The sequence below is a fragment of the Carcharodon carcharias genome, chromosome 16 (genome assembly GCF_017639515.1).
Source record: "Carcharodon carcharias isolate sCarCar2 chromosome 16, sCarCar2.pri, whole genome shotgun sequence".
NCBI classification, from domain to species: Eukaryota; Metazoa; Chordata; class Chondrichthyes; order Lamniformes; family Lamnidae; genus Carcharodon; species Carcharodon carcharias.
The window spans coordinates 59,459,846-59,485,920 of NC_054482.1; the positions used below are offsets into that span (position 1 = coordinate 59,459,846).

The 26,075-nt window shown below is 43.4% G+C and overlaps 1 protein-coding gene across 2 annotated transcripts in view; it reads left to right on the plus strand.

Annotated features, from left to right (window-relative positions):
• lrrc7 (leucine rich repeat containing 7) overlaps nucleotides 1-26,075 on the plus strand; it is a 331,680-nt gene that overhangs the window by 145,149 nt on the left and 160,456 nt on the right. For both annotated transcript variants that reach the window (XM_041208419.1, XM_041208420.1), the window contains exons 7-10: nucleotides 2,541-2,615; nucleotides 11,222-11,366; nucleotides 24,027-24,099; nucleotides 25,388-25,517. In XM_041208419.1, coding sequence (XP_041064353.1) covers nucleotides 2,541-2,615; nucleotides 11,222-11,366; nucleotides 24,027-24,099; nucleotides 25,388-25,517 — 423 coding nt within the window. The remainder of the gene's footprint in view (nucleotides 1-2,540; nucleotides 2,616-11,221; nucleotides 11,367-24,026; nucleotides 24,100-25,387; nucleotides 25,518-26,075) is intronic.

Here is a 26,075-nt window from a genome sequence, read left to right on the forward strand (position 1 = left end):
AAACAAGAGAGGAAGAGCTCAAGTCATACAACATTTCATCCTTTCCATTATCCTTGGAGTAAATATAGAACATGTTAACAGCCTGGGACTGAAAATTCACGTTGTTTTGGCAAGATGGTGTATATTGTGGACAAAGCAACATTTTCAGGTTGGATTTTTAGGCAAGAATTATTATTGATAATTGTACATCCCATTTTAATTTGACTGAAATTTCACTCAGAGTGGCGGGATTTTTTCCCTATCTGTCTCTTCACCGGCAAATGACATGAGTGGCATAAGGAGTCAGAATTCCCAACATATATGCTAAACAGCGGAAGCAACATACTATAGAAAGTCAAACAATCCCATGGCTAACGGAGTAGATAAAAGCTCTGCATTTCTGCCACATCAAGCCCTGAATGGTAGTAATTAAACAATTATCAGGAGGATAAGGCTCCAAGAATATCTCCATTCTCAACAATGACAGAACCCAACAAGTGAGTTAAAAAGGCAAGGCTGAAGCATTCACAACCCGTCTTCGGCCATAAGTGCCAAGTCAATGATCCACGTTGGCCAATTCATAAAATCCCCTCCATCACAGATACCAGTCTTCAGACAATTTGACTCACTCCACATGATGTCAATAACTGGCTAAGTGCACTGGATACATCAAAGGGTATGGGCCCTGACAGCATCCTGGTTGTCCTGCTGATATGTGGCAGGTGACATTTGCATCACTTAAATGTCAGGCAGTGAATATTTTAAAAAAGAGAGAATCGAACCACCTCCTCTTGACATTCAATGGGTTTACTATTGCTGAATCCCCCACCATCAGTATCCTTATCCTCCTGATAGTTGTTTAATTACTACCATTCAGGGCTTGATGTGGCAGAAATGCAGAGCTTTTATCTACTCCGTTAGCCATGGGATTGTTTGACTTTCTACAGTATGTTGCTTCCGCTGTTTAGCATATATGTAGCCCTGTGTTGCAGCTTCAACAAGTTGGCACCTTAAATTTAGGTGTGCCAGGTGCTATTCCTGGCTTTCTTTTCTGCAATCCTCATTGAACCAGGGTTGGTTGCCTTGTCTGATGGTACGGATAGACTGAAGATTTGCTGGGCCAGGAAGTTACAGATCATGGCATAATACAATGCTGCTGCTGCTGATAGTCCATAACACCTCACTGATTCTGCGTTTTGAACTGCAAAATCTGTTCAGAATCAATCGCATTTAGCATGTGTTTGAGTCTCATAACACAATAGAGGCTGTCTTCAGTGTGGAGATGAAACTTTGTCTGCATAAGGACAGTGGATTGGTCACACCTGACTATACTTTCATGGACAGCTACACCCTTCTATTTTCCCTCCTATTATTCCTCGCATCACAGGTTGCAACCCCAGTCATGCAGCTATGCCCTTCCAGAATTGGCCAGCACTGTCACTAATTGTGCTACTGAGTCACTCTTGGTGATGAACCAGAGTACATTTTGGGCAGAATTTTCTCCTTGGCCCCACATGCCAACACTTGAAATGATGCACGGTGACGTTGGGCGTGCATCCCAACATCACTGCGCGTCATTCTGACCTTCCCTTTGGCGGGCAAGTGCCGGAGGCAGCTGCGTGCCCACCCAACTGTCAAAGGCCTGTTAAAGCCATTTAAAAACTAATTGAAATAATTTACAGGGCTGCAGGTCCAACCTTAAGGTTAGCGGGCAGGTGAAGAGCCCAAGCGGCCTTCGCGTTTTTCATGAAACCTCATCCACAGGCAGGATGAGATTTCATGAAGGGTTTATTAAATTAATAAATAAATTTTTCACGTTTCATAAACATGTTCCAGCTCATGTGACACTGTCACATGAGGGGACATGTCTAAATAATTTTAATCTTTCTTTATTTTGAATTTTGAAATAGAACTTAATCTCCCTGAGGCAGCTTCGTGCCTCAGGGAGATTTCTGCACTCTTTTGCGGGACTTAATTGGCCCGCCCACGTAAAATGGCGGCATGAAGCTGATCGCAGGTGGAGACCGGCTCCACGCCCGCCCATGCCCGCTCCCGACCGGCCCACTCGACAGGTAGGAGATCCTGCCCTTTGTATAGGTGGTGGATCTCAAATTGATCCCAAGTGAAGGGGGAGGGAAGAGGAACAGGAGGGGTCAAAAGTACGATTGAAAAGTGGTGACTTAAGGAAGTCTTTGAAGGCAGAGAGGAGATGCTAGGTAGAGATGTTGAGGTGTTGAACTCAAGTAGGTTGGAACAATGTGGCTGAAGGTGCAGCCAACAATGGTCAAGTGGAAAGTTGGGAAACTAAAAGTATGTTGGTTTTTGGGGACATGAGAGTGCATACAGAAAGTTTTAATCGAGATTTCATTGTTCAGAATTATCGTACCATGAGATCAGTAGCATATTTGCAAGGCAAGGAACATCTTAATCAGCTTGGAAATGAAATTCTCTATATTATGTTGTAATGAGGTCAGTATGTCATCCAGCTGTATTGATACAACCTAAATTCTGATCTCAGTGCAAACCAACTAATGGCTTTACACAGTTTTCTGTTTCTTTAGCCTGAAGTCCTGGAACAGTTACAGAGCCTGAAGGAGCTGTGGATGGACAATAACTCAATACAGACATTACCTGGGGTAAGAATCTACTTTACAGTGTCAGAATCCAATCACCTTCTTGGGTAAACACTTAATATGTATATACTTTAGTTTATTTGGGGGAAACAGGATGGGGGAGAGTGTAATGCATGGGAGATATGGATTCAGGGATGAGGTAGATGGCATGGAAATGGGGTTGACATAATAAGAAGGAGTGGGGTGGGATGGGCATTATGTGAGAGCGATGAAAGGAATGGGATGGGTATGACATTAGAGGCTTAGGTTGGGAAGGATGAAATGGCATGGGATGAAGATTTAAAGAAGTACTGTTGCAATAAATATGCTAATAGCACTGCAAATGTTTAATTCATTATGCTAGTATTTTAATAACTCAAAGATCATATAATAAACTGGACCCCCATACCCACCACGCTGTCACCAATCTTGTCTGTAAACCCAGTCATACATACCTCGCAATGCCTTAGGGGAATTGACTATAAGGGCCAGATGTTCCCTTTAGCGGCAGGAATTGGGAGTTGAGTTCAATTCCACGTCATGAAGCCACTCCCGACGCCAGCGTGCTTTGAAGCACAATTTTCACAGGCCCGGGATCATGGTCACCCTTGAGACAGGTCTGCTGTCCAATGAGTGGCTGGGGGGATGGGACTGGAGATGGTACACCAGGGAAGTGGGCTATGTTTTTTACCCAAATCAGCATTGCTGAGGCTGCTATCTGTGTTGTTAAAAAAATGAAAGGATCTTCATCTTCAAAATGTCCAGGGCAAATGGAGAGCTAGACCCGGGTTAGGGTAGGGAAAGGTTGGTTACAAAGATTTTATTACTGCTCTGTACTTTCTTGTCCAAAATTACTTTTTTGTATTTAATAAAAGTGTTTCAGCACTGCTGTGCCTGTTTCTGCCAGGTTGCAGCTGGTCAGCTTCAGAGAGTTCCTGAAAGCCGCCCGCCCCCATGAATATCTTGGGAGGACAGAAGGCGAGCTGGGTGGGCAACTTCACTTTCCCACCCTTCTCCCATCCTTGGAAAAATCAGGAGTTGGGAACAAAGCGGGCAAACCATTCCCTCTCTGTCAGTCCCAATTTGCGAGGGGAAAATCCAGGCCCAAGTTCTAGATCAACATAGGGTCATTTACAGATCTGTTGGAAGGACATCTGCATTCTACCTGTTCCATGGGGTTGGAATTACATTAGGGACAATGTTTTTGCCTCTGCCTCCATCCAGTCTAAGGATCATTTCAATGATAAGTCAAGCCACTGTCCACAGATATATTGGACAAGTGTCTGATGCATTGATCAGCATACCCAGTTGTTTAATCTCCTTTGTTACTGACTAGCAGCATGATTGTCAGCACACATGTATTTCTCCAAGGGCCAGCATCAGATATACAATAAATCTCTTGGAAACACTTCATGGCATACATGCATGAGACATATACCTACTAAATGGTACCATTGGCAGCTTCTTTAAGTTTTGCCATCTTCTTCTGCTCCCGAACCTTGTAAGTATTATGCTAATTATTGAACTGACCTGCCACTTCCAGGCTGTTGTATTGCAGTGTTGTTTTCTGGGAAAAGTGCCCTGGAGTTCCGGACACGTCAGTTCTTCTTAGATTCAGCTCATGCAGCATCACATCCATCTTTTTATCCATAAGACACTTCATGCACTAATCTATCAGTTGAGCACGGACTCACTATCCTGCCTCAGTATATATTTTGTTTGACACTGACATTTGGCCCTTCTAATCTTAATTAATTTAAATTTTTACATAGTTCATATATTCTTGATAAAAGCTATTAAAAATTACCTTCATCAGTATAGTCTTTATTTTTATATTCTCATATATGTGGCCTTTTAGCTTTAAGCAGCCATATCCTTTCGCACAGTGCAATTGGGTTTTCCCAGCCTCCCAAAATAGAGCTCCGAGTGGCACACGGAATACAGGACAGAAATTCACTTACATCAATATCAACATGAGAAATTCAGCCAAGTCAGCACTAGCTGTGCACAAATTGACTGCCACGTTTCCTACATTTCAACTATAACCGCAATCCAAAAGCAAATTGTCACTTAGTAGTTCAGAACTTGAGCATTGCTGAAAAAGGGAGCATGCCGTCGAAGCTTTTTGTCTTGCACTCATCAGGACAGATGCAAGAATACCAAAGTGCAAAGAGAGCAACAACTTATATTGCGTGAGAAAAGGGTGCTGATTGGTTGGCAAGTTGACTCTGATAAGTTAAGGTATTGCCATGGAGAATGCAGCAGTGAACTATTGTCCCTCATGCTTTTGTTTAATTCAAAAATGGAGCAATGGCTAGACATGTTCATTTTGCCTACAGAAGACAGGCCCCTGCATATGAATATGTGTAGCTTCTAGCAAGCATAAGTGAGCCACTTATGTGCCAGACATTGGCATGTATGGCCTATTCATGATATTTTCCACTAACAGGTTGCTGCCGTCAAGCCAAAAAGATGTTCTGCCTACCACACAAATGAGTAATGCGGTATATGAATTTCAGTGCTGGTGCAATGCCAGGTATGTGGGCCATACGTCCCAATGACTGTTGGATCGTATCAAAGAGCACGGCCCTTCAGCTGTTCACAATAGGCAGGTTACTGACCACACTCAACCAGCCCATGGTGCAAAACTCAGAACATAATGTCTAATGTTAGATGTGATTTTGTGATTGGACAGCACTTGCTGAACAATCCCAAGTTTGCTAAGAATTACACTAACAACCAAGTTAATATTATCAGTCAGGCTCACAATGTGGCTCACTTATGCTTGCTAGAAGCTACATATATTCATACATGGAGACCTGCCCCCTGCAAGCAGAAAGAACATGTCGAGGCACTGTCCTTTTTTAAAATTAAACAAAAGCATTGGGGACAATAGTTCCCTGGTGCATTCTCCATGACAATTCCTCAACCAATCAGAGTCGATGTGCCAACCAATAGCATTCTTTTCTTGTACAGTTTAAATTGTTACTCCCTTTGAAATTAGGCATTCTTGAGTCTGTCTTGATGAATGAATCTATCTGAGTGATGAGTTGAATCTATCTCCATTTGGAGAGGCAAGGTTTGATCAGGGATAGTCAGCATGGCTTTATCAGAGGGAGGTCATGCCTAACAAATTTGATTGAATGTTTTGAGGAGGTGACCAGGTGTGTAGATGAGGGTAGTACAGTTGATGTAGTTTATATGGATTTCAGCAAAGACTTTGACAAGGTTCCACATGGGAGATTTATAAAGAAGGCAGATGCACATGGGATAATTTGATAAGGTGGATTCAAAATTGGCTTAGTTGTAGGAGACAGAGGGTGATGACAGAAGGCTGCTTTGGTGACTGGAAGCCAGTGTCCAGTGGCATACCACAGGGATCTATGCTGCGTCCCCTATTATTCGTCATTCATATAAATGACATAGATGGCTATCTGGGAAGTAGGATTAGTAAGTTTGCGGATGACACAAAGATTGGCCGGATGGTTAACAGTGAGCTTGGGTGTCTTGGGCTGCAGGAAGGTATAGATGGGGATTGTTAAATGGGCAGATAAGTGGAAGATAGAATTTAACCCTGAAAAGTGTGATATGATACACTTTGGAAGGAGTAATTTGACAAGGAAGTATTCAATGAACGGCATGACACTAGGAAGTTCTGTGGAACAAAGGGATCTTGCCATGTGTGTCCATAGATCTCTGAAGGCAGAGGGGCATGTTAGTGGGGTGGTGAAAAAGGCATATGGGACACTTGTCTTTATCATTCGAGGCATAGATTACAAAAGTATGGAGGTCATGTTGGAGTTGTATAGAACCTTAGTGAGGACACGGCTGGAGTACTGTGCGCAGCTCTGGTTGCCACATTATAGGAAGGATGTGATTGCACTGGAGGGGTTGCAGAGGAGATTCACCAGGATGTTGCCTGGGATGAAACATTTAAGCTATGAAGAGAGATTGGATAGACTTGGGTTGTTTTTGTTGGAGCAGAGAAGACTGACGGGCAACCTGATCGAGGAGTATGAGGGGCATGGATAGGGTGGATAGGGAGCAGCTGTTCCTCTTAGTTGAAGGGTTCGTCATGAGAGGACACGAGTTCAAGGTGAGGGGCAGGAGGTTTAGGGGGGATGTGAGGAAAAAATTTTTTTACCCAGAGGGTGGTGACGGTCTGGAATGCGCTGCCTGGGAGGGTGGTGGGGGCGGGTTGCCTCACATCCTTTAAAAAGTACCCGGATGAGCACTTGGCACGTCATAACATTCAAGGCTATAGGCCAGGTGATGGTAAGTGGGATTAGGTGGGTAGGGCAGGTGTTTCTCACGTGTCGATGCAGACTCGATGGGCTGAAGGGCCTCTTCTGCACTGTTTGATTTTGTGATTCCGAGTGAAAGATGAAAAGCTTTGGCGGCATGTCTCTTTTATCAGCAATACTCCCAAAGCACTTCATTGGCTGTAAAATGTTTTGAAACATCTAGTGGTCGTGAAAGGCACAAGCCTTTCTTTCCTTTCTTTTCAGTTAAAGTGCTGTGTGCAAAGGCCACCACACTACAGTCTCACTTATTTCATGACGCTACATACAAAATCCCACTCTCTTATATTTATGGATCTTGCAGTGTTCACGATCAAAATTCCTTGCTGTTTTCACAATCCCCTCAACAACCTAAATATGGAATTTTTGCTGAAATGCCTGGGAATTCTGCTTGTTTCTGTGACAATATTGAATAATCCATTCTTAATCATTGAAAAGATTAACAATGTTTTTTATGTATATTTGGAAATGAGGCAGAAAGCCGTGTATCATGGTTGTCATGGTAAAAGTGTTGAAAGGAAAATAGTGATCCTTTTCAACATGACTAAGAATCATCACACCAATGCTTGTAACAAACTGGATAAAGGGTTCAGCAAAAACTTTTCATAACAGACAACATTCTTTTAATATGCATTTACATTTTTATTGTTAATTGTATTACTGACATTACATTAGAAATTAAACAACTATATTTTGTGTTTATGAATTCCCATCCCAAATTGTACTGCTAATTTTATTCCATTTACATAACAGTGAAAATGTTTTACATATCACTTTGCATGCTAATTTTCCCAGAAGTCAAATATTTCTTCTTAGTTCCTATCCGTTCTCCCTTGCTCAAATTTGTGCAGCATATTTCTGCTGAAGTGTATCATGGTGAAGGTTCTAAAATCACTTAGAGCATTCAGTGTGCATATATGTCTGTGACATTTCATTGAAATTATCTTGTAATTGCTTAAGAAAAGAATGATTACATATTTGACCAAAGGGAGACTGGGCTAGTTCAGTGAATTAGCACAATGATCTTTTGCATCTGAAATTTGGGCTCAAATCCAGTTTCATTTCATGAGATGAAAATCTCCCCTCTTTCTGCTTGTGGTAAAGGTTCCACACAAAATTAGTTTGATCAGTTTCAATCCAGTTCCAAATGAATTTCATCCCGCAGCATAAAAACATCCCATAATTCAGTTTGAATTGAAATTAAATTGGTAGTTTCACTGCAAGAAAGCACAAGGATGACAGCTGTGCAAAATGAAAATATTATATTGGTACGGCCAGAAGTGCTTTTATCAAACAATGTTTTTTAAGACCAAAGGAGGTTTTACTTTTCAGCTAGTCTTACTATACCTGTTCCAGGAATACTTGATAATAACATTTGGTAACAAAACTGACAAAGATGATCCATCTGAAAAATATGTGAAATAGGTTGAAAACCTGGGCATTCCAAAGCATTGTTAGTAGTCAGTCATCTATTCTTAATACTTACTTCGCCGAGCACAGAAATAATCACAAAAGAATGCATAGCTCAGTCCTGAGATATGGAATTTAGATATATTGAATAGCTCAGTATTTTGATATTTTATCCTCCTCTTGGTCCATTAGATCAAATAATATCGCATTTTGCTTTAATATATTGAAGTAAAACTTGAATATATTAAATGTGTTGTTGCACTCAGCTGCTGCATTCAACTGCTTCTGGGCCAGTCCCTCTTTCCTGTACTTTCCAGCAGGTCTCACAGTGTCCCAAGCTGCTACGCCAATCTGCACTGTGTTCTAAAGCCTGACCTATTTTGTGCAATAAGAAAGCTGTGCTCTCCAACTTGAGCAAATAACTGGGCTTAGTTGATGCAACTCAATGTTGTGGTAATGAGTTATTCAGACTAGAAACAAAAACCTTGTATTATATAGCCCCTTTAATGTTGTAAAACATCCCAAAGTGGAGGAGCATTATCACACAAAATTTGACAATGTGCCACGTAAGGAGATAATAGGGCAGATGGCCAAACGTTTGGTCAAAGAAGTAGGTTTTAAGGATCATTTTAAAGGAAGAAAGAGAGAAAGAGCGATGGAGAGGTTTAGAGAGGGAAGTCCAGAGATTAGGGTCTTGACTGTTGAAGACATGGCTGACAGTGGTAGAGCAATAAGACCATAGATGCTCAAGAGGCCAGAATTGGAGGAGTGCAGAGATCTCATAGGGTTGTAGGGCTGGAGGAAATTACAGAGAAAGGGAGGGGCAGGGCCATGGAGAGATTTGAAAACAAGGATGGAAATTTTTAAATCAAGGTACTGTTTGAGCAGGCACCAATGTAGGTCAATGAACATGGGACTGATGAGTTAATGGGACTTGGTGCAATAGGACGCAGGCAGCAGAGCTTTGAATGACCTCAAGTTCACAGAGGGTAGAATGTGGGAAGCTGGCCATGATGTCATTGAAATAGTTATGCCTAGAGATAACAAAGGTATGGATGAGTGTTTCAGCAAAAGATGATTTGAGACATGGTGAAGCTATGCAATGTTACAGACGTGGAAATAGCAGGAAACCTGATTGGCACTTAACTCGGTGAGCCTTTCTAAAAAGCGGCAACATGGGGCTGTTGCTGGCTCTCCAGCTAGCGGATGAAACTTCTGTTGCCTCCATTAAACACTGCCATGTATTTTCGGATGTTGTCACCAAGGTAGATGAGAAACAGGAGGGGCCAATGATAGATCCTTGGGGGCACCAGAAGTACCAGTGTAGCAACAGGAAGAGAAGCCATTGCAAGTGATCCGCTAGCTGCGATTTGACAGATAAGAATTGAACCAGATCAGAGTAGTCCCACCCTGTAGGCCACGGTGGAGAGGCGATGGAGGATGATGGGTGGTCAACTATGTCAAAGGCTGCAGACAGATTGAGAAAGTTGAGGAGGGATAGTTTACTTTTGTCATGTCATTTGTGACTTTGGTATGAGCTGTTTCAGTACTGTGGCAGGAGGGAACACCACATTCAGACATGGTGTTCCAGGAAAGATGGGCATGGATTTGGGAAACAACAACAGTTTTAAGGATTTAATTTGGGGACGAAAGAGAGGTTGAAGATGGGGCGGTAGTTTGCATGTTCAGGGCGATAAGGGTTGTTTTTTAAGGAAAGAGGTGATGCCAGCAGATTTGAAGGAGAGGGGACAATAGCTGAAGATAAAGAACAGTTAGCATTATCAGCTAACGTGAGAGCCAGGAAGGGAAGTTGGCTGGTTAACAGATGGGTGAGGATACAGTTGAAGGAGGATGATGTGGGTCTCATGGATAAAATGTGCTCAGACAGGAGGGGAGATAGGGTAGAAACTAGAGAAAGATGCAAATTGAGGGCTAGGGCACAGGGAATCTTAAAAGAAAATGGCCCCAAGGGTGTTAGAACTCAGATAGCCAGGCAGTGAAGGATAGAACACTGGAACCTAGCCTTTATATTTTTCCAAGCTTTTATTTACAGAGATATACATCACATATCAAACACCAGGAGGTGGTGGCATATTGGTAATGTTACTGTCCCAGGGACACAGGCTAATGGTGTGCAGACACTGGTTCAAATCCCACCATGACATCTAGTGGAATTTCAATTCAATTAAGAAAATTTGGAAGTGGGATGCTATGGCTCAGTTATGAAGTCTCAAAAAAAGCAATCACACTCTTATGCTAATATATATATAGCACAGGTGGACCCTATTAATGCCCTTCACCTGAACATAATTAATATACAATTAGCAGTGGGTACAGAAAACATATGGTCTCAATCATCAAACAATTCAGAAGATCCAGAAATGATCCGAGGTTGGTGACGACAGTTTTGCTAATCCCATCCAGGACAGCCCTGGGAACAATATAATTAGTCCCAGTATCCCAAAGTGAGGGAAGAGTTTTTTTTTAAATCAGGCGCTGAGGATAAGCAAGAACAGGGATGATGTGTGAGTGTAATTTGATGCAGGTTAGGAAACAGACAGCAGAGTTTTGGATAAGCTAAAGTTTATGGAGGGTCAAGGATGGGAGGAGAAAGAGCAGCAAGAGTTCTACAAATAGTTTCAGTGCCATTGAGCTAAGAGGACAAATAGCTCACCCAGGGCTTCTGCTGCTGATCACAATACAATGGCATGTCTCGGATATGCATGAGTGGGGTCAAGTGTAATATTTTGACACTTACTGTCTAAGTGCATACTCAAACACTGGCATTTGGTTGAGGTGCTGGATGTTAGGATCTAGCAAATTCATGGTCTTCAAGGAAAGGGGAAAGGGAGGAAATAAAATGAAAAATGATTTTAAAATGGGTGTGAAACATATTTACGTTTTTTTGCATTTTCTCAGCCTCTAGCAAAGTTGAAACATCTGACATACTTGGATATGTCAAAGAATAGAATAGAAACCATTGAGTCAGATATTTCTGGATGCGAAGGCCTGGAGGACCTCCTGCTTTCATCCAATATGCTGCAACAGCTGCCCGACTCCATAGGTAGGAACAATGTTACCATTTTGTATTAATTTCAATCAGTACAAATTGTGAGTCCATGACTGTTTTCTTTTTAAAACTGTAGAGGTGGAAAGGAGAATGAGTCATAGGTACAATGTACATTATAAAACATTTATGCATCATTTTGAAAGAAGAGCATAACATAATGTAACAATCCCCAGTTGAGGATAGCCCTTGTCAAGCCTGATCCCAGGGTGGAACTCAGCTTGATAGATCCTAACCTTTTTTTGTTTGTTTAGATACGTAGAGAGTGGCTACTGAACAGTCACCAAAGTCTGCTGATGAACTTTTAACAAAAAAATAAACATTTATTCAACAAGAAAAGATGAACTATATTATAATACACCTTCTTCCACAACTATACCTTTACAGATATAAACAGATTTTTAAGGATAACACAAGCTATCTTATACTTTAATGTTCACAGTAAATACACAGTCCATGTAAACCTAGGTGGTCAGAAACACCACACTCTGAAACTAAGTGACAGATACCACCTCAATCAGATGCTATTGATCTCTCCTCAACTCCCCCCAGACGCTTGACACACCGTGAGCCAACCAGTTTCACTGAACTCCGTCTTTCACACGAGGGTTTCCAACCTCCACTCTCCAAGAACTCGCTTTATAATCTCCAAAAGCAATACTTCTCTCAGACGTCTTCTGCAAGGGTTCACCTCCAGGGTTTCAAACTCTCCTTCTGATGTTCCTCTTCCCAATAGGTCATCACATGCATTCAAGCTGTCTTCCATGCACTCTGTCGCAGCAACTCAGCTGTCAATAGTACATCACTGTTTCACATGCTCATAGAAAAGAGTTACAGATCTTCAGCCATCTCTTTGGACTTTTTTGCCTCTTGCAAACTGTTCTCGCTTTAAATCTGTTTTCTGCAGCATTTGTCTCTTTAAATCTGAAGCTTTCTCTCTGCCCCTGACTCTTAACTTCACTTAACTGTAACTTTTCCAGGTTCCTGTCCTTCCTTTGACTGGAAGGCCTTCTTTGGACTTTCTCCTCTTCCACTCCCCTGGATTTTTGGGGTTTTCCTTAGCTTGGGACAGGCTATCTGTTCCCTTTGCTCCAATCTCTCCTGGCAGCAACTTTCAAAAAAAATCAACTGAACTCCACATGTTCCAAATAAAAACTGCTGTTTCTCTTCTTTTGTGTGTGTGTCTGTGAGAGGGACCTGCCTCTCTGTCCCCTGTTGCTCGGCAACAGTTCAATTCTTCTACCCTTGTTTGTTTAACTTAGCTGCAAAAGTCATTAAAAATATTATTAGAAATGCAAGCACCCTTTTTAAAGTGAAACTAAAACTCCATTTGACCTTTCCTAACACAGAGAAATACAAATCAAACTTAAACTTTAAAGCTAAAACTCACTCGTAACACCTACAAATACCAATATAACTTACTTAAACGATCTCTATTTCCTAACACACAGCAATGTAAAACTTTCAGTCTTCCAGAGTTATGACAAAGGAATAATGAATTACCTTAAGTATCCATTTTTATTTGTGCAACCTAATTGAATTAAAGGGTGGAATTTAATGCCCTCCCCCAAGTTGAGTTTGGAGGTGGGGGACATTTAATCAGGCAGGCGGATCTTCCTGCCCTGCTGCCAATTGAGACCCTTAAGTGTACTATTAAAGCCCACTTAAGGGCTTCATACCACCACCTCTTGTATTCAAGCTGCGGAGGAAAGGGCAGTCACCATGCAGGAAACCCAAAAAAAGCAAACCATGTTGTGTTTGTTTGTGGACTTCTGGAAGAGGAGTGTGGGTGGGGGAGGGTGAGGAAGCTCAATGCTTGATCAAAGAACCTGGCAGCAGCAAGAGGAGGGGGAGGCCTGCTAAGAGCCATACACACATACACACACACACACACACACACATCCCGCCAACATCCCTCAACAATCCTAGGCCACTCTCCCGCTGACACTGTTGCAATGGATAACTGCCATCCTCTGATGGCTGACAGCTCTTAGGGTAGGGGTGGATACAGGATTACTGCCCCTGGGTTCTTGATCCCAGGAAAGGCCCACCCTGGCCACTCAGATGGTTGAGAGGTATTTAAATCAGTGGTCTACCCCAAAGAAGGTGAAGTGGGGCTTCTGTTGGCTCTCCAGCTGGCATGTGGGACCCCATCGCCTACATTAAGCACCGTCCAAAGACTGCACTAAAATTGTCTTTTAAGACTCTCTCAGTGGCTCACTAGATAAATGTGCGTAGATTAGTGAACTCTTATGTTTGATCTTTGAGTCAGTTGATTTCAAGTGGGATACCAGTGGAGCTGCTACAACTGGCCACACACCACTCAGTTAAGGAGGGGAAAATCAGTCAGAGTTCCATATATGTTTATGTGGCAATTCGGTTGAAAATGGAATCAGGTTCATCTGTGTAACCACCTCAGGATCAAGTAACTTGAAGACAATGGGCTGAATTTGCCCACGGACGCAGGTTTGGAGGCAGGCGTGCCGAAAATTTCATGCAAGATGTCATGCTGGTTAGCCAACTGTTGCCGCCGCTGCGTGATTTTTCAGGAGGCAGTTTCTTGGGGATGATGGCATCCCTGTAGAAAGCGGCAGGCAGGCAATTAAGGTGATTAAGCAGGCAATTGAGAGGTATTTTGTCATAGTAGTGTGATTTTGTCAGAGGTGCACCAGCCACATGCTGTGAAAATACTTGGTCCAAGCAGATGGTAAGGGTTTAAACTAACTTGGCAGGGGTGTGGGAACCCAGAAATAATATTCGAGAGGAACGCCATGGTGCACAGAGATTTGGGAGAGACAGACAGCACTAGAGCAGGAAATAGTAAGATATTAGGTGAGGTTAGAATAATAGGGAATGTAATAATGTCTAAATTAGAGTAACTGTACATGTGTATGAATACGTGGAGTATGGTAAATATGGTTAATGAGCTGCAGTCGCAGATAACCATGTGAAATATGATGTTATACCTATGACAGAGGCCAATCCAATGGAAGTCATTAATGGCCAATGCTTTTAGAGCATGGTACCTGAAGGAGGAGGAGGAGGAGGAGGCTATAACAAGCTCGAAGAAGGGCAGGACTGGGAATTAACTATTCCTGGACATAAGATGTTCAGGAAAGATAGGAAAGGAGGAGATTGACAGTATTGATTAAGGAGAAGGTTACAGTGCTGGAAAGAGAGGATGTCCCAGAGGGGTCAAGGACAGAATCTATTTGGTTCAAGCTAAGAAACAGTAAAAGCACCATGACATTGTTTTGGGTATTCTATAGGCCACAAAGTAGTGGGAAAGATGCAGAGGAACAAATTTGCAAAGAAGTTACAGAGAAGTACAATAGTTATTGAGTGTAATAGGGATTTTAATAATTTTAATATAGACTGGGGTATTAATAGTGTAAAGGGCAGAGAGGGGCAAGAATTCCTAAATTGTGTTCAGTAGAATTTTCTGAATCAACACATTACCAGTCCAATAAAAAAGGAGGTATTGCTGAGCCTGATTCTTGGAAATGAATTGGGACAAGTGTCAGTAGGGGAGCATTTAAGGGGCAGTGATCATTGTATCATAAGGTTTAGGTTGGTTATGGAAATGGACAAGAAGCAATTCAGAGTAAGAATAATTAATTGGGGGAAGGCAAACTTCAATGGAGGAGAACAGCCCTGGCTCTGAATCAAAGAGTAGTAGGCAAAACTATAACTGAACAATGAGCTGCCTTTATAGAGGAGATCGTTATGGTCCGGCCAAGATACATTTCCATGAGAGGGAAAGGTAGGGCAAACAAATCCAGAGCTCCCTGAATGATGAAAAAGATAGAGGTTGGAATTTTCCCAGATTTGCACTAAATGCGGTAGTGGGCGAGTAAAGCAACATTTTACCCACCAGCTGAGATAGCAGCTTTTCACGCTGTATTGTCCCAAACCCACCTCATTATTTATGCATTTCTGGGAAAAATGTCATTTCCATGGCAGGTGGGCTCTCATTCGCCCGCCGGCCATTGCCCCGCCGCCGCATCAGTCTGGACGCCATGTTTAAAGTCCAGCCACAAGCACAGGGCTCATTGCTTCCAGCTCACCACTGCTGCATGGAAGACATGGCCAGCAAAGGAGAGAAGACCCTAGCCCCCCGCTTCAACGATGGGCCCCTTGAGCAACTGCTGGATGACAAGGAGGCCCACCGGGATGTCCTGTACCCCCGCTCTGGCTGCAGGATGCGCAGCAACATGACAAATCCAGCTTGGGAGGTGGTGGTCAGCACCAACGCCCTTCAGAAGTGGACAGCCACCTAGTGCCACAAGAGGATGAATGATTTCCTCCGTTCTATCAGGGTAAATCACTCTTCTCATCACTCTCAACTCACACACTCATAAACCTCAAAGCCCTCACTTACTGCCAGTTCAAGGGTCATCACACACACCGTCATTGTCCTCATCCCGTCCATGGGATCAATCACCACCCACACAGGCCAGGCATACTTATCACCCCTTCTCCATCTCTATCCATGCAGGACAAGCTGGGACACAACAAGGGACTGAGTTTTCAGACCGGTGGCAGAATGCCCGAAATCAAGGTCCTCACAGGCTTTGAAAACAGAGCCATCCAGTTGGCCGGCTGCAATCTGGGCCGGTCCTGTGCTGACAGTGAGGTCGGCACTGCTCTACCAAATGAGGATCCAGCAGTGGAACATCCATTAGACAAACATGCCGTGAATGATGTGTCCTGTTTCACAGGCCGCTGCCATGTAATAATTATCCCTCCTTGCTTTTGCAGGCACATCTGCCAAACAGCTGACAGATTCCATGACCCAGGGCCTCCAATCAAGCCCTGGAGAGGGATCTGGAGGCACCCTCCCTGAAGCCCTGTCAGAGCGCTCACCCATCCCTCCACCAGCGTAGAGACACACACCTCGGTGGGACCTAGCTTTAGGGTAGCTCTGAGATCACAATCTGGTGAGCACATCACATTGTTTGATCCACAGCAGGCAGCGGCAGGGACTTCCCAGGTGTCTGGCACTTGGAGAACTGCTGGAGGCCAGAATGTTGCTGAGTCCGAGTCAGGTGACAAGCCTCTGGGCTCGGTCATATCACAGTTGTTGAAGCTGCAAAGGCAAGCTCGGGAACATCAGGAAGGGATGTCTGCTGCACTCCTCCGATTGCAAGGCACAATGGAGGAGCCCATCTGCCTTCAGGCTGAGGTGATAGTGCCGGAATTGCAATGCACTGAGGTCAACACTGGTAGGGTAGCAGCCGCCTTGGAGATCTTGGTCCAGAACCTCACTCCTGTTCTACTGTACGGGCTTAACTCCATCACTGATGCCATAGTTAGCCTCCAACATTGTGTACGCAAGAGGGGTGGCCAGGCAGCTCAATCTCACTCCAGCTACCCCTGCTCTTCAAGGAGTCAGCCTGGGGACCCCGGACACCCATAGGGAGGAGGATCAGCAGGTACCGACTCCTCTATGACATGACCCTGAGCACAGAGTTCAAGCAAGCCGCCCTCGGCCAGACAGCAGTCAGACATTCTCAGAGGCAATGTGAAGATCTATGGAGTGCCCTCACTGCATGTCGGCAACATCCTCCTGCAATTAAGTGACTATTAGGGCATTCACACAGAGGGTATTTGCGCTGCCATAAGCCAGACTGGAGTCAAACATTCACAAATGCGATATGAGGACCTATGGGGTCACCCACTGCATGTCATCATCATCCTCCACAAATCCAGCAGCTTTGAGGGCCTCCTGAGCTCTCCTGCCTTGTCTAACCAGGCTTCATTCCCGTCATCATCACCTCCGAGGACCTCCTCAGCCTCAGCCCTGTCGGCATCCTCCTCATCAGAGGAGATATGCAGCTCCTCTATCTCTTCCTCAGCCAGCTCGTCTCCCCACCAGGTTGTAAAAGGCGGAGCAGCCGATGACGATGCACGACACGTTCTGCGGAACATATTGCAGGGCTCCACCAAGCTGGTCCAGGCACCGGAACCTCATTTTCAGCAACCCAATGGTCTGCTCCACCAAGTTGCGAGCTGTGGCATGAGCCTCATTATTATCTTCGCTCTGCTGCAGTCTGAGGCTGCCGCTTAGGTGTCATCAGCCACGGCCTCTGCGGGTAACCTTTTTCCCAAGCAGCTTCTGTGGTCCCTGGAAGACACAGGGATCTGTGACCGACTGAGGATGTAAGCGTCGTGCACACTCCCTGGAAACCATGTGCAGACCTGCGGGATTTGTTTCTGGTAGTCGCATACCAGCTGCACGTTCAGTGAGTAGAACCCCTTGTGGTTGATGAAGTCCACCGTCTGTAGCGATGGAGACCTGAGTACCACATGAGTGCAGTCAATCGCACCCTGCACCTGTGGGAATCCCGAGATCCAGGCGAATCCAACGGCCCTTGCATCCTGGCTGTCACGGTCCCGGGCGAAATGCACAAAGTTGTGTGCCATGGAGAAGATGGCATCCGTGACCTCATAGATGCATTTGTGGGTGGTGGCTTGTGAAATCCCACGGAGGTCACATGTGAAGCCCTGAAAGGAGCCACTGGTATAAAAATTGGGTGCTGCAGTCACTTTCACAGCCACTGGCAGTGGATGCCTTTCATGTCATCTTGGCAGCAAGTCTTGCAGTAAGTGGCAGATATGAGCGACCAGTTCCCTAGACATGCGCAGTTGTCGGCGACATTGGTTCTCAGCCATCTGCAGGAATGACAGGCAGTGTCTATAGACCCTGGGTGTCGCTAGGCGCCGACCAGCCATGGCTCACTGTGGCTCCTGGGCAGTGTCTGTGGGAGCCCCAGCTGTCCCTTCTTCATGAGGTTGCTGCTCCTGCCTTTGCATGGCCAGGAGCCACACTCACTCTCTCCTCTGTCTTCCACGGTCTCTGTAGGCCATCAGGCATACAGCTAGGTCATCAGAATCCATGATTCTGACGTGGTCCTCCTGTGACATGAAAGAGAGACATATGTGGTTAGAATGGCCGTACTTAGCAGCTTTCCTGACCCTGTGTGACGGCCCCTTAGTGCTTCCTGGAGAGTGCTGGCCATCCCTCGGATGGTCACAGATGAGTGCGCTACATGGCTGCCCTGTCAACCTGCGACATGGGGGAGAGACAGCTTCTAACCGGGATGCTGAGATTGCAAGGGGCTGTGAGCACCTCCAGCAGTGACTGCTACATGGTCAGCATTGGCGAGGAGATTGTACAACTTGTGCAGTCCCACTGCTTTGTGGTCCAGTAAAGTGGTCATGGACTCGCGGTCTGTGCCGGGTGGGGGTGGGGGTGGTGGGTGATAGTGGGGCGGGGTTGTAAGGTCTGAAACACCTGGTGGCACTTTGGTGCCTCCGTGTTTCTTATGTGAGCAGGCAGTCTAGGAGCCTGACCCCAATCATATCACTGTGGCTGTGTCTGGACTGTCTCAGTTGCAGAGGAATGGTCAGTTTATACAGGTGCCCCATTATGTGGCCACTTCCCTCACCTAACCTGCCCCCACCTCAATTACTTGTGAATGGGATCCAGTGCTTTCCCGACGATGTGGACAGATGATCCGGTGGGGGTCCAAGAGCCTGGCGCAATGGCCTCTTAATGATATGCTGATGTATTACAATGAGCTCCCTGACGACCATTGGCAGGAAACGCGGCCCGCTGTCGGCGGGCTGAGCGGACGATCACGACTTGCCTTCCCACCATTGTGAAACCAATCACGCGTCAAAATGTCCGTGCACGCTACCTATTACACTCGCTGCCAGCAGGCATGGAAAGTTCCTCTCATAATGTAAGATGAAGCAGAGAAAGTGTGCATTTGACAGATTTCAGGTGGGTAAAGCAACTGAGAACTAGGCTGAATATAAAGTTCAGAAGGGAATTGAAATAACATTAAGATAAACAAAGAGAGAATATGAGAAGAGATAGAAGCTAACATAGAAATTAATCCAAAAGTCTTCTGTAGATATATAGAGGGGTAGTAAAAGGAGGATTGGGCTGATTATGTACCTGAAAGGGGATTTACGGATGGAGGCAGGCTGATGTACTGATTCAGTACTTTACACCTACTTTTACCAAGGGCATAGATGCTACCCAAGTCATGGTGAAAGAGAAGGTAGTTGAGACACTTGATTGGCTTAAAATTCATTAAGGGGAGGTATTTTCATAAGGCTAGCTGTACTTAAATTTGATGAGGCACTAGGACCAGATGAGGAGCATCCAAAGATACTGAGGGATTGAGAGTCGAAATTGTGGAGGCATTGGCCATAATTTTCCAATCCATCTTAGATACAGCGATGATGCCAAAGGACTGGAGAATTGCAAGTGTTACACTATTGCTCAAAATTAGGGTAGAAGGATAAGCCCAGCAATTATAGCCCAGTAAATTTAATCTCAGTGGTGGACAACCTTTTAGAAGTGATAATTCAGGGCAAAATTAATAGTCACTTGGGATAATTCAGGCTAATTAAAAAAAGCCACTGCGGATTTGTTACACAAATTGTGTGTAACTAATTTGCTGGAGTTTTTTGATCTGGTGGGTGAGGTTAATTCAGTTGATGGGATGTACATGGACTCCAAAAATCTTTGATATAGAGCCACACAACAGACTTGTGAGCAAAATTAGGGCTCATGGAATAAAAGGGATAATAGCAACATGCAAATGAAATGGGTGAGTGGCAGGCAACAGAAAGTAGTGGTGATCGGTTGCTTTCCTGACTGGGGGAAGGTTTATTTTGGGGTTCCCCAAGGTCAGTGTTATGAATCCTGCTCTTCTTGATAAAAATCAGTGACCTCGACTTTGGTGTACAGGGCACAATTTCCAAATTTGCAGATGGTTCAAGATGTGGAAATATTGTGAACTGTAAGGATGAAAGCATGAAACATCAAAGGGACATAAACAGGTTGGAGGAATGGGCAGACAAATGGCAGATTAAATTTAATGCAGAGAAGTGTGGAGTGATTTCCTTTGGTAGGAAGAATGGGAAGAGGCAATGTGAAATAAAGGGTACAATTCTAAAAGGGGTGCAAAAGGGATATATGTGTACAAATTATTGAAGATGTCAGGACTGGTTGAGAATGTGGTTAAAAAAGAATAAAGAATCCTGGGCTTTATAAATAGGGGCATAGAGTACAGAAGCAAGGAAGTTGTGATAAACCTGTATAAAACATTGGTTTGGCCTCAAATGGAGCATTGTGTCCAATTCTAAGCCCTACACCTTAGGAAGGATGAGAAGGCATTAGAGACGGTGCAGAAAAGATTCATGAGAATGATTCCAGGGATGAAGAACTTCAGTTACATAGATAGATTGGGAAGTTGGGACTATTCTCCTTGGAGAAGAGAAGTATGAGAAGAGATTTTGATAGAGGTATTCAAAATTATGAGTGGTCTAGTAAGAGTAGATAGAGAGAAACTGTTCCCATTGTTAGAAGAATTGAGAGTAAGAGGACATCAATTTAACTTGATAGGCAAAAGGGAAACTCTTCTTACCCAGTGAGTGGTTAGGATCTGGAATCCATTGTCTGAGATTATAGCAGTGGCAGATTCAGTCATGGTTTTAAAAAGAGAATTAGATTATTATCTGAAGAGGAAAAAATTGCAAGGTTATGAGAAAAATATGGGGGAGTGGCACTCTGAATTGTTCTTGCAGAGAGCCAGCACAGACATGACAGACCAAATGGCATTCTTCTCTGCTGTGAGTATTCTATGATTCTGAGTCTAGCTATGCATTTAAATTGGTTGGAAGGTGCACAAATGGAAAGAAAAAGCTTATTAAAACAGTGCCATCTGTTGGTTTAGTATCAATATTCTAAGTACAGATTACAAAATGCTTTTGCAGTATTTGCAGAGCTGCTACACATTGTGTGTTCACTCTTGCATTGGTGCTACCCCATTGAGACATTGTGCAAAGTACACTGGCAATCTTTCAACTCTATGACACATGCACATCCATATCTTTGTTGCTGCAAGACCACTTTATTACAGCAAAAAATATGTTTGTAATGCCATACATAAATCTTACAAGTTAGGTCCACCAGGCATCCTCCCAACTTTAGCTACTTGTATGATGTATGTTCATGGACTTACACGGGTGACAGTGGCTGGTTTTTTGAGACACAGGGTTGGATTTTCACCCTCAAGGCAGGTAGCGAGAGTCAGGATAACTCCCAGCTTGGCCCAACCATCTTTGGAGGAAATGCCCACAAGGACAGGACTTTCGTTGTAGGGGTAGGGGTGAGGACAAGTGCGGGCTGCCATCAGACCAGCCGACCTGGGAAAAAATTCGGAGGGGGCTGCCGGATGCAGACGGGCTGTTTAAAAGGAAACTTTGTCCCAGTTTTAACAAAATCAAAGGGCTTGCCAGCTGTCACCTCTCACACCCCCTAACTCACATATATTCTTCATGCCCCATCCATACCACCTCATATCCCCTCACCCACCACCATGGACCCTCATGCCCACCATGCCAAGTTATGCTCTCAAATAACCCCTATGGTCCTTCATACCCCCTAAGCCTAGGTATGCCCCCAAACAACCCCACAGTCCCTCATGCCTCTTTGCCAAGCTATGCCCCTACCCACCCCCATGGCCCCCCATGCCCCCATGCCTAGAATCCATGCCCATTCAACCACTATACACTGTCTAAAAGCAATGCTATAGTGACATTAAGCTGTGTAAAAAAAAAATTTAAAACAATCATTCATTGATAACTTTCCATTTTCTTAAAAAAACTCCTTTTTACTACAGCCCAATAAAAGTGTCAATTATTCAGACCCTTTACCAATAGCAGAAACTGCAAGCACTTGAAACCCCTTTATCTTGCGCAAATAAATATTGTGAAGTTTACAGCATAGATCAGAGAACCAGAGCTTTCAATCAATCAATGTTTTCCCTGGGGCTCAGGTGTTTCAACAGGCTAATGGATTTCTGGGTTCTCAGCCAAGAATACATAGGGTGGAATTTTATGACTGTGGGATTTTAGAGTCCCGCTGAAGTCAATGGAGTTTAGAATGGCTTGCTGCATTTTACAGCCCCATCCCAGCTGCGATAGGGCTGTAAAATTCCGGCCATAATGTAACATTGAAAGTGGAAGGTTATCAATGAATGACTTTTTAACGCATTTTCTTTTACACATCCTACTGTCATGATGGTGTTCATTCCTTCCTTACAGTGTATAGTGTGTGAATGGGCATGGAAGTGCCATGGCTTGGCATGAGGGGCCATTGAGGTTGTTGGTGGGGCCATACCTTGGCATGAGGAACATGAGAGGCTATAGGGGGTGGCTGGGGGCACACTTTGACTTGGAGTGTGGGGGCATGAGGAGGATCTTTTGAACTTATCTTTCAAAAGGTTCCTTCATGCAGACTATTATTCATGACATCCCTGAGGTGCCATGAACCTCAACTCTTTGAAAAGCTGGCCCAATCCTATAAAAATTGCAGAGGACTAGGACATACCTATCCTGGCAACTCCAATTCAGGAGTGCAGGCTGCAGGCTCGCAGCCCAAACTAGCCCATGCCCTTAAAAGGCACTCCCTAGAATCAGAAACCCTGGGAATGTAATCAGGAATCGGGGCCCACACACTATTTTTAAAGAGCTCCCAAGTCATCCTAACTCTGCCAAAATTTAGCCCATTGTCTCTGCTATTCTAGTTTAAGTTGTAGAGGTTGCAGGCTTCGATCACCTGTTTCTACAAAGATCATTGGACATAAGAGAGCATCAGGAGAATGGCAGGAGAAGACATGGGTTATGGAGGTATTTCTCCTAATGATGCCACACCCAGCGCACCCAGCCACCACCTACTCAAATGATTCACTCTGCGCTAGATAGCATGCATGAAATGCTGGCAGACTGACACAACCAGAATACAGAGCTTCAACAATCTCATTGCTGCCCAATGCCTGTTTCTACACAAATCTCTGAATATACTAAGGGTATGCCCATCAGAAGGGAAATGACAGGAGCTGGCATGAATGATGGAGATGTCTCCTAGGGTGACACCAAAATTCATCCTGCCCCATCTCACATAAATAAAGATATGTCACCACTGCAGTTGTGTCAGCAGCAATTATAGTGCTATCTCATGATCCAGCACTGGACCACTTCCTTCCCAAGAGGCATGCATTGACACACAGCAGCTCGCCATCATGTTCTTTTCTTACTGAGGAATAACTGAGTCAGATCACTAGGTTAGGGAATAAAAGACACATACCATATATTTGCACAAAGAGAATGCACTAGAAAAAGACACACTGAGCACATGTGTACTTTACTGTATTAGGGGAAATAAAATTAATTGCTATTTTCTTTGAACTGTGACCTGACCCTTCACTTGGAATGGAGTGCAATAAGATAGTAGAAAAATAAATGGATTGCGATGCATGACAGTTGTGATGCGGGACAGAGAGTAATGTAATAACAGTACATATTGGTCCACTTTATTAGGGACATAATTTATATATTTATTTGTGTGCGCGTGTGTGTGTGTGTGTGTCTACATATATATAGATATTTATGAGTGTGTGTGTGTGTATATATATGTATTATATAAATATTATAAATATATATTTATTTCTGTACTGTGTATGTACATAGACAAAATCAATTGTGAATTTAGTAGAAAAGACAGTTAAGCATTTACTAAATACTTAAGTATTTGTCAGTTATGAGTTACTGAATTGTTATCTCTTCTGCCCTCAGGAATAGTGAAAAAACTTACAACATTGAAGGTGGATGACAACCAGCTTAACATTTTACCCAATGCAATTGGAGGGTAAGTAGATGAGGACAGGATCAGGCTCTGTTGTGATGCCCTGTAGGCAAATGTTTTACTGATACTCAAGTAAAACCAAAACACTGCAGACACTGGAAATCTGAAATAAAAACAGAATTAACATTTTGAGTCAAATATAACTCTATTCCTGAAGGAGTGTTATGTTCGACTCGAAACGTTAGCGGTGTTTCTTTCTCTATAGATGCTGCCAGAGCTGCTGAGTATTTCCAGCACTTTCTGTCTTACTCATACTTACTGTTTAAGTTGATGTATGAAGAATGGGCCCTTGGGTAAAATACCTGAGCACTGGAAATGGCCTGACCCCAGTATTCCAGGTCTACTGTAAATGGTTAGGATTAAATTACTGTACCTATGTGCCCCAATTCTTCAAATTTGATCCCTAGTGTCATGAAAGCAGAGCAGAACCATGACTTACATTTAAGTGAAGTAAATTAAGCGTGATGATAAGGGCTTGATTTTTTTGTTAGGCTGAATTTTTTTTTAGTACAATTCATCAAATATTGGCTAAGCCAGGCAAAATACCACAGAATTGCAAGTGCAAATTATGCTTAATGCAAATCGAGTTTCTTGATTCTCTTAATCATTAGTTTAAAAAACATTACACTAAAAGCCAACCTGACCCACAAAACTGTGCAGGCTGTCAGGGTGAATTAATCACTTTTGGAAGTTTCCACTAATTATCTTCGTTTTCAGAACATTGAGGAGGCTGTTAAGACCAAGCTGCTACTTTTGGTCGCAAGGACATTAATAGGCATTTTTAAAAGCTTTTAATATTTTTTTTTAATTTACTCAGAAACTGATTGCTGCATCCCAAAGCAACTAGCAAATGGTTCCCCAGCATATTTAAAAGGCATTTTCAGTTATTTAAAATCACATTACTCACAGGTGGGGGATTAGATACTGTGATTAAAATGTCTATTTTTCTATTTAATTCTTTTTCAATTGTATTAATCAAACTGTACCAAGCTAAAAACTCTTAAATATATCAAAAATGTTTTTCTTTTTAAAATTATGGTATAAAACCCTGCCCAATTGTGTTGGTTCATTGCAGATTTTATGTTAGGCGATATGCAAAAGCATTCAGAAATTTGAGAGGAAAAATATACTTGTCAAAACTAGCTCAATTTGCACCCAAAATGCCAATTGCATGCAAAGCAGAAACTCTACCCTATTGTCTTAAGTTGTGTGCCTCAATCATTTGGATTTTGCAGCCAATGTTGGACTCCAAGAGCAGTTTAATTATGTTTTACTCTCTGTACCATACCAGTCTTTCTGTCTTGGAGGAGTTTGACTGTAGTTGTAATGAACTTGAGTCTCTTCCTCACACCATTGGATACCTGCACAACCTCCGAACCTTTGCAGCTGATGAAAACTTCCTGACAGAGCTTCCCAGAGAGGTGAGCTGCCTTTGTAGAGCTGTACAATTTTAATAAATCATTATTAAACACAGCTTGTATTAGAAATAACCTTTAAGAACTAAATCCTTTCTTCTGTTTTCAAAAATACTACAAGCATTCTAAATTAAAACCATACTAAACCATACTATCTGTTGTTTAAACAACAATGTATAGGTTGCTGTTAACAGACTTATTAACACTTTTATGCCCACAGGGCACATGTCAGAAATTGCACACCCAAGCCAACCGATGGAATTTTAATCCCATAATTCCTTAAGCATTTGAGGTTAATGTTACTTTTTAATGATTCCTAGTTAGTTATATAGACAACATTGTGTTATGTAACATTTTAAAGCTTCCTCCACCATCTCCTATTCTTATTCATTCTTCTTCATTACCTAAAATCTTTGGACCTCTAACCCTCCTAGTCTTCCCATCTTCCTGAAATCTGCGGGCTTTGAAAAACACAAACTGGTATCGCAATTTTATTATTGAGTGTCCGCCATGGCCCAACTGGTGGCACTCTTGCCTTTATGTCACAAGGTTCTGGGTTCAAAT